A 16,153-nucleotide genomic window follows, 5' to 3' on the forward strand; every position below is an offset into this window, starting at 1 on the left:
GAGCTGTCCCTGCTGGAGCCACAGGCTGGGGTGAGGAGTTGGTGAGTCAACAGGGCACCTCCTGGCTAGGGGTTTTTCTCAGGCTCTCCTTATCGCTCCCAGAACCTGCAGAACCCCTTTGCTCCCTGGACCCTGGGCTCCCTGCTGTCCGCAACACACAGGTGTAGGGGTTTTGTTATTGGGTTTCCTGGCTGGGGCTGCAGGGATGGTGCTGGCTACCAGGGAGCGGTAGGGCCCACTGTGCTCAGAAGGGACCTGGAGCCAGGGAAGCCCCAGGGTCATGCTGGCCCCTGCCACCAGCCCTGCCTGCCTCTCCCATCCCAGCCCCACCTCTGGCCCTGCCCTCCCCCCTCATCCCACCTCCCCTCTTCCTACCTGCCCCTCCTGACCTCCCCCCTATCTAGTGCCTGACAGGGGATGTCCCACTGGCACTGCTCCCCACCAAGGTCATGAGGGTCAGACTCCAGTTCCTGCCCTCATGGGGTCCCAGAGGCAAGGGCAGTGAGGACCTGGCCAGCATCCCTGGCACGGGGTGCCTGATTCTCCATTGCTGTGGTGGGAAGCTGGCCAGATTTGAGGGTGATACCCAAGACCCCAATTCTCGACATGGGGCAGAGGCAAGGGGAATGGGCTCGGGAGTGGGCAGACCCTGCCACTCGGCCAATGGCCTCTGACAGGAACAGGCACGCATCCCTGAGTGGGTCTGTGGGGGTAGTCACTCAGGTTCCTCCCTCACCTGGGGAGGGGGCAGCAGGCTTGCAGAGGAAGGAGGGCCAGGATCCACCGGCCAGATGGGGTATTGGTGCCCAAATGGGGCTATTTGGGTGTGGGGTCCAGGTGGGGTCTGTTTGGGGCATGTGGCCCCAGGCAGGGTCTATTTGGGGTGCATTTCTGCAGGATTCTGCCTGTGGATTTTCCTCTAGCTTCAGGACAGGGTCTAGCTTTCCCACAGGAACAGGGAAGAAGTGTAGCTCCAGCTGTTTTCCTGTATGTCAGAGGCTGTAGCAGGAGGGCTGCTGGGGCCTGTGGAAGGGACTTCCAGGGTCAGCTCCCAGATGGGTGAGGCCCAGGCCCCTAGAGTTCCTGCCTCCAGGGCTGCTGAGTTTGCGGGTAGACCACAGGACACTGGACACCTTGCTCCCTATCTTGGCCAAGCTCAGGCTGAGGGCTTAGGGAAAGGGACTGTCCATACTTCTCCAGTGGCCCGAGGTTGCGGCCACTGGCATTGACCACATGACTGACCATCTGGACCAAGCCATCATATCCTGGATCAGCCCTGCAATTCTGAGGGTGATGTCTTTCCCCACCCACATCCCCTCTCCCCTTCCCTAGACAGGTGGGAGGGAAGCCTGTGAAGCCAGGGCTGGGAAACGCAGTCTTCTGGGCCAGTGAAGCGAGTCACTGACTTGGAAACCAGGGCCTGCCTTCTCTCTGCCCAAGGATGCAGCTGGTGGTTGGAATTCTTGGGACACTGGCACCATTACCTGTCGCAACCAACCACACAGTGGTGGACAGAACTGAGGCTGACCCTTGGAGCATGGATGAACAAAGGGAAGGACATGGCCTTGGATGTGGCCATCAGGGATATCACAGACCTGGAATGTGGGCTCCAGGGTAGCTGGCAAGGAGCTGCTCCTTCTGCTGGGTCAGCTGGGTGAGGGGCACAAGCACAAGGATGACCTTGGTCCCTGGGGCAGGCACCTTCTCTGGAGGCCACAGCCTCCTGGATGCAGGTAGCCTGGCTTTGCCACAGCTGGCAATGATGTGACCCGGGGCTCCTGTCTCCACCTCCATGGATTCCGCCCAATCACAACTGCAAGACCAGGGCAGAGCAGGCACGTGCTGGGGATGCCCATAGGCCCCGTCATACTCCCTGGCCCTGTGTCCTCCCGGCATAGCCTGCAGACACAGCACAGCCTGACTTTTCCCATTTTCCCATGGGGGCCCACAGGTCTCACCCCCCAAAGGATCTGGGCAACTGCACGCCCTCACCCAGGCATGGTGGGGTGCATGGCCATTGTCCCCACACTTGCAAGTATGTCTACCTTTGTGCGGCTCCCATGTAGCCTTAGGTCTTGAGCATCTGCTGTTTCTTTGACCCCTTTCCTCAGGTGTGTCAGGTAGCTAAGGCCTGCCTGTCCTTCCTCAACACTTGGCAGGGATGACACAAAAAGGGCAGGGGCTAATCTCTGCACCTCTGCAGCTCCTCACCTCACACTCAGGAAGGAGGCTGGTTCTCAGGGCAATGCAGCCCGGCCTGTCCAGCCTCTTGCAGAGGTGCAATTCCCTTTGCAAAGGTGTCCTGACATTACACCTCCCTGACCCCACACAGGCTCCCAGGGTGGCATACTTGGGGGAAGGGGCATCCTGCCTGACACCTCAAACTGCTGCCTAGCCACACTCTGCACAGCGGCTGCCCCACACCCCACCTGGCGCTGATGTCAGCATTTTTCCCCCAACCTGGAGTCAGGTAGGCTAAAGGAGTCACCGTGGGTGACAAGTGAGCCATCGGTGCTGGCTGCAGTTCACATGTTGCCCTGTGGAAGGTGCTGTCTCCCCCAGCGCTGCTGGCATTTGCTTCTTTGCTGCCTCTCTAACAGCCCAGCCCGAGATTCTCGATGTTTGCTTTAACCAAGAAAGTGACTGAGGTTAGCAGGGCCCTCGGGAATGTCTGTGCACTGCCTTCTGACTGCAGAAGCACGAGGGTCCTCACACTCAGGTCAGGAGCGCAGGACCACACAGCCTGGACAGTAATGGACTGTGGCCTGTGCTGCCTTGAGCTGCCGGCTGGCACCCCGTCTCTACCATGGTTTGTGACTATGGTCTTAATGCACGATCTCAAGCAGAATGCACTACCCTCACTCAGCTAACAGACTGGAAGACACAGACATCCGGGACGATTCCCCCTCAAATCCTGTTTCAACAGAGAGCTCTTCCTGCTGGGGCTGTCACCAAGGGTCTGGGGGCTTGGTCTGGGCCCTGGCCACCTGGGGGTCCGCAGTGCTGCCCACAACATGAGAAGCTGAAGGACAATGCGTATCCACCACTGGGTGGTGCCCCTCCCCTGCAGATGCTGAACCTGCTGCTCAAAGGGGAGCCCCAGCTCCAGCAGAGGCACCTCGGCAGCCTACTAGCAGTGCCTGGGGCACAAACCCACACCTTTGGCCTCAGCCTGTGCCTAGTGGTGGGGTGCCAAGAGGCCCAAGTTCAGAGGTTAGCAGAGGAGCTAAGCGGGTGAGCCACGCCCACATTCAGCCTGGGTCTGGCCCTGGCGAGGCTGCAGCCATACATGTTTGCTACCTCCCCTTCTTCCCCTACAAGACACCTTTGTCATGTGTCGTCTGGGCAGCGCCGGCTCCATCTGTAGGAGGCTGGATGACATCTCAGGGCATCCCCATGCAGACCACGGGTCCCAGCATACAGGTTCCTGGAAAGTTGTTGGCTGGAGCTCATCTGATACACACATATGAAGTACCTACTGTATAACGGTGCCTTTGCAGACGCTTTGCATGATTCACTGAACACAGCAGACAAAAACCCCTGCCCTTCTTGGGAGCTTCCATCCTAGCTAAGTGCCAGCAGCCCCAGTGGACGCCACAGGCAGGCAATGCTCAAGCCATGGCAGGTGCCACCCCTGTGGATTCAGATGCCTCCTCCCCTGCTGGGGTGGGGCAGCTGACCAGGAGCCAACCGAAAACATGCTGGCCTCTGGGCCAAGGGCAAGGCTGGCAGAGTGCCAGTCTCCACACACTGTGGATCTGCTAGTGGGCTGAGGCCTGGGGCATCCTCTGCAGGAGGACCCCACGAGAGTCCATTCCCCACCACAGGCCTCTGCTGTTCACCGCTGAGCAGACAGAACCCTTGATTGGCCTGGACAAGCCTGCCCACACCTCCATTATACCCAGCGGCGCCAGAGACCCACTGCTCCTGAGAACAGCATCCTTGGGAAGACCTAGCTGTGAGTACATGGCAGGCACAGCCCCTCTAGGCCCAATCCGGCCCCTCTAGGCCGGATTCAGCAGCAGAAGGGATTCCACCCCCACATCCATGGCCTCTCCAGCTGCCCACAGGCCCTGCAAAGGCTACCCTGAAGGCAGGGAGGCGGCTGAGGACAAGGCTCTTTGCCAGCCCTGCTTAGAGGCCAGCCAAGCCCGGCCATCACCTCTGGGGACCCATAGAAGGCACAGGCCACTGGCTCTGCGGCCCATTACCTGGAGGACGGACCAGCCCCAGCCCTGCCTGGAGGCCCTGGTGAGCTTGCCCAGCACTGCTCCAACCCCTCCCTGAGTCCACAGGGCAGAGCCAGGGGTGGCCACCTAGGCCTGAGATGAGGGGTTGGGGCTGGTCTACAGAGAAGGCAAACTAGACACGGACTCCTGTCAGCTTAGGCATCCCAGCCTAAGAAGGCAGGGCCCCCAAGAGAGGAGGGTCATGGTGCCACCCCCGAGCTCCCAGCAGGCCTGCTGCAGGTCAGAAGGGCCACATCCCATCTTTCGTCCCTGACCTCATTGGGCCTCACCCGAAAACGGGCGCCAGGGCAGTGGCCATGAATAGCCAGGCCACAAGGCTCGACAGGGGTGGGCCCCAGGTCACAGGGAGGGCGCTCTTTATTTCTGGAAGGGCCCTGGAGCAGGAGGCTGGCTCTCGTCCTCCTCCGCCCATCCTTCTGTCCTCTTGACAGGTGCTATGGGGCGGAGGTGGCATCAACAGCCTTCCTCAGCTGCTGCAGCAGCTCCTTGGGCCGTGGTGAAAACATGCTGGTGTCCACTCTTTGGAAGTCAGGGTGTGCAACCAAGGAGGCTAGCACGTCTGTGATGCGCCCAGCGTCAAAGGCTGCTTGTTCGAAGCCCAACCCAGCATCATCCTTGGCAGCTGCCTCCCCCAGGACCAGAAGCCTCTTCTCAGCAATGACCTTGAGGAAGTGGTAAAACTCTGCAAAGTTGATGCCTGAGCAGGACCTCATGATGACCTGGGCAGAAGAAAGAGGCCAGTGAGCTGAGGATGCAGTTCAGGCTGCAAAGGACCCGACATGCGCTCATTCCCCAAGAACGGAGAGAACCAGTAAGACAGAGGCACTGAGAAGCCGGCAGGGAACAAGGGAGTCTGAGCCACACAGCCCAAATGCCTCCCCGGGGCTCAGCCCAGGCTACTCCACACTGTCACAGCCTGCGCCTACCCACAGCTCAGCCTGACAGCCACACCCACCCCGAGCCTGCAGGCCTCATGAGGACCTGGCCCCAGCGGCCTCTTCGCGCAGCCGCCCCACCTGGCAGTGGTGGTGCCAGTCTGGCATGGAGTCCCTCCACTCGCTGACCTCCTCCTGCACGGCACGCAGCTCCTGCTGCAGGAAGCGCCACATGTTGGCCAGGTTGAAGCCATTGACCCAGTTGTGGTTGATGGAGATGGTGTCATCCTGGAAGAGTCACGGTGCAGGCAGGCCTGAACCCACGGCAGGTGCCCCCCAACCAGCCCATACCTCCTGTGCCAGGAACCCACTGTGGGGTCCAGCCCTCTGCAGCTAAAAGGGCCCTTCTGTCTCCCAGCAGGCCTTGCTCAGCAGGGAAGTGGGTATCGGACTGGGACCACCTCAGGCCACAGTGAACCCAGGGCAAGTAGATCCAGGGACCAGCAGAGGGTGAAACAGAGGCTGGGCCTCAGCGATGCCACCTTGTGAAGGGACCAGCCTCACCCGTGAGCCACCCCATCCCAGCCCTGCTCTGGCTGGGACAGTGGGGAGGAGGCGCTGCCGTCCTCCTACAGGAAGGCCCCTGACAGGAGTAGGAGAGCAGCACATCCTGGATCCAGGCCTCGGGGCGCCTCACTGCCTTACCAGGTTGTGCACCTGGTGGTGCCAGCCACTGGGCACAAACAGCATCTCGCCCGCCTCCTGCGTGACCTCCAGGGGTGGGCAAGCAAGCTGGCCCTGCGGGTACAGGTGTGTGTCGAAGAGTGCTGGGGAGGTGACATCGTAGGGTAGGCTGCCGTGGCTGTCCCGCAGAGTCTCCTCCTGCCCTGGGGGGAAGAGGAGCCACTTCTTCCTGCCACAGATGTTGACGGACCAGCTGAAGGAGCGGAAGATGTCAGCGTGGAATGGGGACCTGCAGCAGCAAGAGCGCCTGGTTCATGCCTGCAGGGACTGGTACGGGCTTTGCTTGGCACCCCAGAGGCCTCCAACTGAAGGAGGAGTGGCCCCTTGGTCTTGAGGCACCCACTGTGAGGCCTGTGCCAAGCAACCCCCTCTTGCCACCCTGAGCCTCCCGGCCGGCCACCCCACATCTGCGGTCTCACCAGCTGCCTGCAGGCCCTGCATACACAAAGCGGTAGTCGTCCACCTCCAGGGCGTCCCAGAACTCATTCAGCCAGTCAGACGAGAAGTACACTGGCAGGGTGAACGCGTCCTCGGCCGCCGTCGGGAAGTCCCTGTGAGGAGGGTGTGAATGTACTGCCAATGGCGCATGAGACACAAGAAGAGCAGGATGGCACCAGCGCGCACCTGAGACCACTCAGCTCCAGTGCAACTGCCAGATGCCTGCAGCCAACGGGCCCCAGCACCTTCTCTGAGCCAGCTGCTGCTGCTGGTGGGGTAGGGGGGGATGTTCTGACGACAACGGTTCTGCTTATGAAAAACCACTGCTCACACCTATAATAGTGTTTTGAGAGGCTGAGGTGCATGCATCACTTGATCCCAGGAGTTCAAGTCCAGACAGAGCAACATGGGGAAACTTAGGCTCTTACAAAAAAAAAAAATTAGCTAGGCGTGGAGGTGCATGCCTGTAATCTCAGCTACTAGGGAGGCTGAGGGGATCCATCCAAAACCTAAAATGCAGTAAAATAAATAAATGGGGAAAAAAAAAACAAAATAAAAAAAGGAAAAAAACCCACCACACTGACCTCCCAAAGAACAACACTTGCACCCATGCCGAAGACAATCCAGTTTCTTTTAAACAGATTAAAGTACTTCAAGGGGGAAAACAGCTCCTCTTTGTGCCGCCGGGGCACCTCCATGAGAACGGCCTCTGGGTTCCAGCGCTAGGGAAGGCAGCGCCTCGGTGCATCCCAAGCCCCATTACCTGCAGAGGTGCCAGTCTTTGAGGTAGAGGCAGCCCCGAGGAGAGGAGTAGCCCCCCCGGATGTACTCTTTCCAGTAGGCGATGTAGTCTCTGAGGGGCATGTGCTCTTTGGGGTTCGAGTTGTATTCCTGGACCCCACAGTTTGCCACTGGTACAACCACGTCTCCTGAAATGAAAGTCGGGCACGGTCCATGCCATCTCCCTGCGCCCCGTCCTCACTCCAAACAGTCTGCAGAGGACTCTCCAGGGGCCCCGCGCCCGGCCCCCTCCCCCTCCTGGCGCCGCTCTCCGGGCGGGGACCTCCCGAGCCTGGGTCCCCCGGCCTCCCCTCCCTGCCCGGGGTCTGCGTCCGCCGCCCCACCGTAGGTCCGCAGCAGGTGGTCGAAGTCGGGCCTCCCCGCGGGTGTCACCCAGCGCCGCCGGCTGCCCCAGCCCTGCGTGAAGGCGCTGGAGAACACGCAGGGCAGGTTGGGCAGCAGGAAGCCCCGCACGAAGTCGGCGTAGGAGAAGGCGCCTGGATCCGAGACAAAGGCCACGCGGCCCGGGGCCTGGCCGACGCCGGGGACACCGCCCCCCAGGCCTCGGAAGTGGCGGTCGGCAAGCGCGCGCGTCTCGCGGTCCATCCCGCCGGGCGGGGGTCGAAGGACCCCCGTCCTCACTTCCGCCGGAGCGAAAACGGTACAGACAAGCCTCGGAACCAGAAGCCGCAAGGCGCTGCGTTTTCGCCGGACCCGCGCCGGGGGCGCCCGCCCCGCACACCCGCCCTGCGCCTGCGCGCGACTCGCTGCGGTCTTCCCTGCGCAGGCGCCGAGTGGTGGCGGCGCCTCGGGTCTGCTCTGGGGCGTCTGGCGTCCCTCAGGTGAGCGACGGCGCTGGCCTTTTGGGGGCCCGGCCCAAGCACTTGTGTCCGCCCTCGGCTCAGTCCGCGCGCTGTGGCTGACACAGCCCGAGACCTCCTTCCCACATCCCTGGCGGGGTGGGGGGTATGCGGGCTGCCCTGGGAGAGGGGCGGGGACAGAGGCGGTCCTGGGCGCGGCGGTGCGGCGGTGTGGGGGCGCCTAGGGATGATGGGACCTGGAGAGAACGGTGGGACCCAGAGGGAGATCTGGGGGGGCCCTAGGATGGTGGGACCTAGCGGAGATGGCAGGATCCTGGAGGGGACGATGGGGACCTGGAGAAGATGGTGGCACTTGGAAAGGATGGGGACAGTAGGGACCTGGAGGAGACGATGGGACCTGGAGAGGATTGTGGGGTCCTGGAGAGGATGGTGGGGTCCTGGAGGGGATGGTGGGATCGTGGAGGGGATGGTGGGGACCTGGAGGGGATGGTGGGATCTGGAGGGATGGGGACAATGGGGGTCTGAAAAGGATGGTGGCATCTGGAGGACATGGGGGCAGTGGGGACCTGGAGAGGATGGTGGGGTCCTGGAGGGGATGGTGGGGTCCTGTACAGATGGGGACAGTGGGGGCCTGGAAAGGGTGGTGGCACCTGGAGGACATGGGGGCAGTGGGGACATGGAGGGGATGATGGGGACCTGGAGGGGATGTTGGGGACCTGGAGGGGATGGTGGGGATCTGGAGGGTACGGTGGGACCTTAAGGGGATGGTGGAGTCGTGGAGGAGATGGTGGAGATCTGGAGGGGACCTGGAGGGATCAGTCGTACCTGGATGGTACAGTGGGATCTAGAGAGGATGACAGGGACCTGGAGGAAAATGTAGGGGGGGAGCTGAAGGGGTCGGGGTGACCTAGATGGGAGAATGGGGCCCACAGGGGACCTGGAGGGCATGGCAAGGGGCCCCAGGGGACGACCCGTGTCTGGAGAAGATGGTGGGGAATGAGGAAGGGTGTGAAATGAAGTTGTGGTGGGAGTGTGGGTGGGGATTTGGGGCTTGTGTACACATGAGCAGGGCTGAAATCGGAGGACATCAGAGTGGTGACATGAGGAGTGTTTTGCCGAACTTGCAACTGGAGTCACCCCAAAAGTGGCAGCAAGGGAGTTCCCCACACTGTCCTCAGGTGGGACCAGGTGGGATTGAAAAGAAAGAAGTGCTAAATGCATGGGGAGCCCAGAGCAGTTTTTTTTTTTTTTTTTTTGGAGATGGTGTGCAGTGGCACCATCACAGCTCACTGCAGCCTCCACCTCCTGGGCTTGATCAGTTCTCCTGCCTCAGCCTCCCAAGTAGTTGGGACTACAGATATGAGCCATCATGCCCAGCTTAGTTTTCTTTTCTTCTTTTTTTTTCTTTTTCTTTTTTTATAGAGACAGGGTGTACAAAAACAACATAGACACAGGTCTCTGTGTTGCCCAAGTTGGTCTTGAACTTTTGGGCTCAAGTGATCCTCCTGCCTTGACCTCCCTAAGTGCTGGGCTTACAGGTGTGAGCCACTGCGCCAGGCCCTGCGTAGAGCCTTTGTTAGCAGAACTTTCATACAGAGTTGGCTGCAGCAGTCCTTGAGATGGGCAGTAAGGGAAGTGGGATGTCCTCCCTAGGTATTTGCCTGGCAAGGGGGGTGGGTTACGGAGTTTATAGGAAGATTTCAGGAATTTGGCTCAGGGGCAAGATCATTTTCTTTGTAGATAGCTTCTCCCAGGCCTGGAAATGTTCAGGGCCCTGGACTGGGTTGAAGCCTGATTGGAAAAACCTGTGGTTGGGGCACAGAGGGGTCAGGGTACTCCATGATCTTTGGCCAGGACATGAAAGTGGGGGGCCACGGGGGACTGTATGTGATGTATGTCTTGGTGTGCTGGAGAAATCAAAGACTTGACAGCTCAAACCTACCCACATGGACACAGAGGGAAGAGAGCAGATTTATTGCCCCCGAAGCCTGGCAGGCTGTGTGCATGTAGGCGCTCTGCGACAGTGTGCAGAGTCTGGGCAGTTTCCCAGGCGCCTTGACAGGGAGGCGGAAGGAGGAACAGTTAGAACTGCTCATCTCTCCCAGAGAATTGAGAGGCAGCTTTTGCTGGTTTGCTCTCAGTGAGAGGCCTTTGATTTGGGTTTGGTGGTCTGATGATGACAGTCTAGGGGCTGGCAGGCCATGACTGTGTTTTGTGAAATCTAGACACTGGCCTGTCTCATCCCAGACCAAACGGAGGCGTCCTAAGGGAGAGGGAGACACCTGCCTTCCCTTTATGAAGTGATGGCAATGTTGCTTTATTTACTTTTATGAGCAGGGATAAGGGAGGTTCTGGCTGCCTTCCCTTTATGAAGCAATGGCAGTGTTGTTTTATTTACTCTTATGAACGGGGATAAGGGAGGTTCTGGGAGTGCTGGGGCTCTGATCCTTGCTGGGGACTCTTTCCAAGGATTGTGAGGTCTACCCAGGAGAACAGGGAGGATCAGAAGAGGGGAGGACTAGGAGGAAAGTGAGTTTTGGGATTCGGAGTCCAGTGGAGGTGGGATTGGGGGCTATGGGGTCAGGGACAGGAGGTGGGGAGTTGCTTTGAGGATTGTGTGATTCAGTGTATGCTGTGGTCCCTTCCTGGTAAGCCCCATTGTGACTTGTTTGGTCACAGTATGGAATTCTTTATTTGTTTTTTTTACACTAGAAAATGAGAATGTCTGGAGAAGTAGCAATTGAGGAGAAAGAATTATCTCCAGTTCCATCCAGAGATGACCGTTTTTGTTTGATTTTTTTAGACAGAGTCTCACCCTGTTGCCCAGGCTGGAGTGCAATGACGTGATCTCGGCACACTGCAACCTCCGCCTTCTGGGTTCAAGTGATTGTCTTGCCTCAGCCTCCTGAGTAGCTAGGATTGCAGGCATGCACCACCATGTCTGGCTAATTTTTGTATTTTTAGTAGAGATGGGGTTTTACCATGTTAGTCAGGCTGGTCTCAAACTCCTGACCTCATGATCCGCCCACCTCGGCCTCCCAAAGTGCTGGGATTACAGGCATGAGCCACTGCACCTAGCCGAGATGACCATTTTTTATTTCCTGGTGTAGAGCTGGCATTTCTACGTTCCTTCACACGTGCATTCATTCATTCATTCTTTCTTTCTCTCTCTTTGCTCTTCTCTTCCCCTAGTGCTTGTCTAAATGTTCACACACACGTGCACACACACACACAGAGTCTCTTTTTCCATTATGTATAATATACATATGTCAACTTTTGCTGGTTTTAGCCTTTTTAAAAAATTTAACAATATGTTGTAACATCTTGCCACATGTTGACCTCGATATTGACAATTAATTGACCTTGCCATGTGTTGTTCCTTAATTGCTAGTAGTCATTTGATTTTGGTTGTGGCACATGCAGATCACGGGAGGTCAATGGGAAAGAATATGGAATATGGTTCCAAGTTTGCCTCATGGGGAAACTGAAATTCAGGTGGGCATTGCCTGGGAGGAGTTCCTGAAGCCCCGTGGTTGAGCCTCAGTTTCCTAAGAAAGGGGCATTTGGGCCAGCAGGTCCACAGCTCCCCCAGATCACTGAGCCCCTAGGACTTGGTGGGAGATGGAGGTCTTGTTCTTGAGATGGAACTCTGTGCTTTAGTTCCCTGGTCCGCAGGTACCCTCTGGGGTCAGTGTCACCACTGTGTACACAGGAGGCCTGGAGCATCATCTGTTCTGATGGAACTGGAACACATGCTTGTGTCATCTAGAGGCCCCCTAGATCAGCCTTGGCATTGCTTGGGAATGGCAAGAAATGCACATTCTTAAGCCCCACACAGCACTCCATCAGGGTAGTTTTTTGTTTTTAAGACAGTGTCTTGCTCTGTCGCTCAGGCTGGAGTGCAGTAGTGCAGTCTCGGCTCACTGCAGCCTCTGCCTTCTGGACTGAAGTGATCCTCCCACCTCAGCCTCCCTGAGTGCTGAGATTACAGGTGTGAGGCACTGCGCTCAGCCAGGATGGGGTTTTAAGTCAGCACTTTGGAGACATGCAGTTCGCACTGTGCAGAGCATGTGCTCCTCTGTCACTGTGTTGCATGCAGACAGCCCCGGTGGGCGTGTCTGCACCTTGTGGGTAGAGCTGGGAACCTCTGAGGGAGTGGAAAGAGGGTCTGGGGAGCAGGAGAGGGGAGCCTGGAAAGATTGGCCTCACCCTGCCGCCCCCGTGGGCACACACAGCCACCACTGTCCTCACTGAGCTTCTCGGTCACAAGGTAGTGGAAGGTGTGCAAGATGTTTGTTCTGTGACTGTGGAAATTAACTAAAAATAAGTTGTTTACTGGGTACTGAGCCTCACTCAGGGGACCCTTGAATACTGGAAATGCTGAAAGAGACCCATTGTACAGATCACCCTGTGTCCTGCAGACTTCCTCCCCAAGGGCGTCACTTGTGTGGGTTGGCTGCAGACACCCGTGGGCCCCTGGCCATGACCTCCCTCGAGGATTCAGCTGTGTGTTCTCAGGGTCAGCGTGGGTCCCCAGGCCCACACCTGCACTGGAGAAGACAGATTGCAGATTGCAGCAGGCAGGGACCCCGTGAGGGTTCCAGGACTCAGCACTGGTCACAGAACTAGGTGGTACAGGAAGGCATGGGCACGATCCTGCTTACATGTGGCGTGGTCATGTTCCACTCAGCACAAATTCATCGGGTGCCCATGGTGTGTAGGCCTTGTGGCCCTCCCATGGCAGAAGGTGCCTTCTGTAGTGGGACAGTCGTGAAAGTACCAGCTCTCTGGAGTTTTGCTTGGGCCATAGTTGGTGACAGTGCATTAGGATGGCAAGGAAGCCCTCTGAACAGAGACCTGAGGAGTAAAGCTGCCAGTGTGACGCCTTGGCATGGAAAGGCTGCTGGGAGCAGAGGGCAGAGGGCGACCAGGGCAGGGAGGTTGCAAGTCCTGCAGAGCCCATTAGGCTGAGGTGGGGAACTTGAATCTCATTCCCAGTGTGCAGGGAAAGCCTCTGGGCAGAGGAGTGACATTTTCTAATTCTGTTCAGTGACTGTCTCATTGGCTGCTGGAGGAGAATGGGTGGTGGGGACAGGATGAGGTCAGGAGGTTGCCTGAGAGGTTGTCCAGGTATGGAGGGAGGAAGGACTGCCTTGGATAGTGGAACTGCGGAGAGTAAATAAAACTGTTTCCCGGAGATTGAGTCTCAGGGGCACATGTAGCTGGAAAGACTGAAAGAGACCCATTGTACAGATCGCAGTGTGTGTTGAATGAGTCCCTGTGACTGCGACTCCTTCCCCAAGGGTGTTGTTTGTGCTGGTTGGGCCAGACAATGCCTGTGCCAGGACAGTGGTGTGGCCTTGGGGTGGAGGGTGGGGACACAGCTGTCAGAACATGCTGATGGTATGTTTGTGGGGAGGAGGAAGAGAGGAGTCAGAACTCCTGGGCCTGTGGCACCTTACTGAGAGAGGAACTGATGCTGGGGGTACGAAACTGGGGTGCCCATTAGGGGCAGGGGCAGATGCCCAGCAGGTGGCAGGAAAGGAGCTGGCAGAGGGGCTGTGAAGTTGGGGTACCCATTAGGGATGGGGGCAGATCAGCACGTGATCAGATGCTCGAGTTTGAAGTGTGAGGGGGTCTAGCTGGAGCAGGTGTTTGGGAGGCAGTGGCTTGGGGGTGATGTTGAGTTTCTGGCCTGTGTTGTCTCACCTGGGAAAAGAGGGTACAAGGAGGACAGGTTGTGCCCTCTGCAGTCAGGTGCACAAGGAGGCTCTGCCAAGGAGAGTGGTCGTAGGCGCTCATAGAAGTGGGGCTGGAGACCTGGAGAGGGCCGTGGCCAGGGAGCCAGGGTGCAGTGACTCTCAGCAGGGCGCCTCGGCCCTTGGCCAGGTCTAACTAACGTTTTTGTAAGTGAGGTCCTGTGGGGCAGTTGGCCCCCTTGTCGGTGTCTTGTGGCCACTTTCACTCCACCCTGGCAGAGCTGTGTAGTTGTGGGGACCGTGTGTGGTCCTTCATGGAGAATGTACGGTGCCTGGCGTGGGAAGGCCAGGGAGATCTTAGGGCTGAGAGAGAGAGGGTGGGATCAGGGCCCCTGGAGGAGGGTCTGGCCTTGGAGGTGAGGAGGGATTGTGTGCCCCCCGTGGCCTCTGGGTGGGGGAATGGCTGTCCCTCGTGGGGCCATGTCCGAGACTGGGCTGCTTCTGACGTTCTGTGGGGTGTCCTTGCATCCGTCCTTGCACTTCGTTTCTGTTTACTTAGGTTTTCTGGGAAAGAAGTCCTGGAAACCTGCAGCTGGAAAAGTGTGGCACAGGTTTCTCCTCTGGCTTCTTCCTGGGTTGTTGGCAACTTGAATACTTTTTTTATATTTATTGTTTAAAATGTGATAACGAGAAGAGCCTTGGTTCTTCATGTCCTAATTTCTCAGTCCTTTCCCCCTTCTTTCTTTCTTTTTTCTTTTTTTTTTTTTTTTGAGACAGTCTCGTTCTGTCACCAGGCGACAGGCTGGAATGCAGTGGCGCTGTCTCGGCTCACTGCAACCTCTGCCTCCCGGGTTCAAGCAATTCTCCTGCCTCAGCCTCCCGAGTAGCTGGGACTACAGGTGCATGCCACCACGCCCAACTAATTTTTGTATTTTCAGTAGAGACAGGGTTTCACCATGTTGGCCAGGATGGTCTCTATGTCTTGACCTTGTGATCCGCCCGCCTCGGCCTCCCAAAGTGCTGGGATTACAGGCGTGAGCCACCGCGCCCGGCCTCCCCTTCTTTCTTTTTTTTTAAAGAGAGAATTTCACTCTGTTGCCCAGGCTGGAGTGCAGTGGTTCAATCACAACTCACTGCAGCCTCAACCTCCCAGGCTCAGTGATTCTCCCGCCTCAGCCTCCTGAGTAGCTGGGACCACAGCACGCCCAGCTTTCTTTTTGAATTTGAAACATTTTAGAGCTGGTGACCTTAGGCCTTTTAGTTATTTTAGTGGTGGGTAAACAGGTTCAGAAGGTGAGGTGATCTTTCCAGAGCTGTAAACTGTGCTGCAACACCAGTCACAGGACTTCTCCAGGGAGGTTGTGCATAATTTCACTCCGTGCTCCTGGAATACCTGCCAGCCATGCCTGCTTAACAATTGTTAGCACACCTTCACTGTCCTCGCCGTGTCTGCGCTCTGTGGAGGTAGTGGTGGTGAGGTGTGGTCCCTCCCCTTGAAGGCCAGGTGTGGCTGAGGTCTGCGCAGCATCTTCAGCTGGGAGCACAGCACAGCAACTCAGGGCTGAGCAAGGAGGGCTGCTGCCCCTCCTGTAGCTACGGGCTTGCCTGACTTTGAGAACTAGGGCTGAGTTGGTGTAGTTTATCCTCCTCCTCATTCTGAGAAGCAGACGCCTTTGTGTCCCTGTAGTCCGGGGCCTGCTGGGTGGCATTGAAGTCGTTGTGACAGAAGAGGATCCATCATGGGTCCTGTGTGCGGCATGCTGGGCCTTTGCCATGGCCTTGGTGGGGAGTGGGTGGCCCTGGACAGGGCGGGTCCAGTGTGTGGCCCACTGGGCCCTGGCTGTGGTGCTGGGGGTGTAGCTAGGTTGGCCGTGGTACCCTCCATGTGCTGCGTGCCGTGCCCCAGAGGGAGGGTGGATGTGGGCTGGTGTGGGAGAAGCTGGGTGGGGGCTCTTCCCTTGGCCACACGGGCAGGCTATGGACTGGGGAGACTAGCCAGGCAGCCCCCACGGTCCAGCCATGCCTCCTTCCCTGTGGTCTGCGTGTGACGACACATGGTGTATTCTCCGATGGCTGTGTCCTCATAGAACGAGGGTCCCATTTCAAGTGCAGGTGCGGCGTTTCCATGTGTCTCGTCCAGCCCTGTGTTGCGGGACATGGTGTTTTGTGTGGCAATTACAGGGAAGACCTGGCCCCTGTGAGTGCAACCGTGGTGAGCTGCAGGAGCCAGGGGCTGGATCAGGGTGGCTGGTGCCCAGCAGGGCATTTGGCACATGGTGGGACTCATGAACATGTTGCCAGAATGTGGAGGCCCCCACAGCCTCTCTCCATGCTGTGGAAAGCCCACACTTTTCAGTATCTGAAGAGCTTACACTGGCTGGCTGTCCTGGTTGTGTAAGTGAAGCCATGTTGCAGTGAAATTCTGTGAGAGAGAAGTGGGACAAGTGCCACCCTCCCCGCGGTCCCCTCTCTGCTGTCAGAACCTTGGTGAGGTGTCTCCGGCCTGGCTCTGGCCCAGCAGAGTCCTGCACTTGTGCCTGGATCTC

The 16,153-nt window shown here is 57.9% G+C and overlaps 2 protein-coding genes across 8 annotated transcripts in view; one reads left to right on the forward strand and one right to left on the reverse strand.

Moving 5' to 3' along the window:
- Nucleotides 1-3,476: 3,476 nt before the first annotated feature.
- Nucleotides 3,477-7,850, reverse strand: JMJD4 (jumonji domain containing 4). 3 transcript variants are annotated; one of them, XM_017532036.2, is made up of 6 exons: nucleotides 7,432-7,850; nucleotides 7,071-7,236; nucleotides 6,289-6,420; nucleotides 5,831-6,098; nucleotides 5,267-5,413; nucleotides 3,477-4,969 (listed from the first exon to the last, which is right to left on the reverse strand). In XM_017532036.2, exons 1-6 carry the CDS (start codon nucleotides 7,691-7,693, stop codon nucleotides 4,685-4,687), a joined length of 1,260 nt encoding a protein of 419 aa, XP_017387525.1. In that variant the 5' UTR covers nucleotides 7,694-7,850; the 3' UTR covers nucleotides 3,477-4,684. The 3 variants fall into 3 exon arrangements, with proteins under 3 accessions (XP_017387525.1, XP_037595729.1, XP_017387526.1); XM_037739801.1 differs by having other exon boundaries at nucleotides 6,313-6,420; nucleotides 7,432-7,849; XM_017532037.2 differs by having other exon boundaries at nucleotides 5,843-6,098; nucleotides 7,432-7,849.
- Nucleotides 7,812-16,153, forward strand: part of SNAP47 (synaptosome associated protein 47) — a 42,759-nt gene continuing 34,417 nt past the window's right edge. For 3 of the 5 annotated variants that reach the window (XM_037739794.1, XM_037739796.1, XM_037739797.1), the window contains exon 1: nucleotides 9,395-9,865. In XM_037739794.1, coding sequence (XP_037595722.1) covers nucleotides 9,803-9,865 — 63 coding nt within the window. In that variant the 5' untranslated portion in view covers nucleotides 9,395-9,802. Of the gene's footprint in view, nucleotides 7,856-7,886; nucleotides 7,930-9,394; nucleotides 9,867-16,153 lie in introns of those variants that run through there. The other 2 variants (XM_037739799.1, XM_037739798.1) reach the window with 2 other exon arrangements.

This window comes from Cebus imitator, unplaced genomic scaffold, assembly GCF_001604975.1.
Source record: "Cebus imitator isolate Cc_AM_T3 unplaced genomic scaffold, Cebus_imitator-1.0 Scaffold75, whole genome shotgun sequence".
Classification (NCBI taxonomy): Eukaryota; Metazoa; Chordata; class Mammalia; order Primates; family Cebidae; genus Cebus; species Cebus imitator.

What these genes read in the sequence shown, in the direction of transcription:
- JMJD4 (XM_017532036.2), bottom strand. Translation starts at nt 7,693, where the DNA reads ATGGACCGCGAGACGCGCGCGCTTGCCGACCGCCACTTCCGAGGCCTG. An exon ending in AAAGACTGGCACCTCTGCAG is followed by an intron (nt 6,421 to 7,070) that starts GTAATGGGGCTT and finishes CCCTCCTCACAG; the next exon opens with GGACTTCCCGACGGCGGCCG. An exon ending in ACTGGCACCACCACTGCCAG is followed by an intron (nt 4,970 to 5,266) that starts GTGGGGCGGCTG and finishes TCTTCTGCCCAG; the next exon opens with GTCATCATGAGGTCCTGCTC.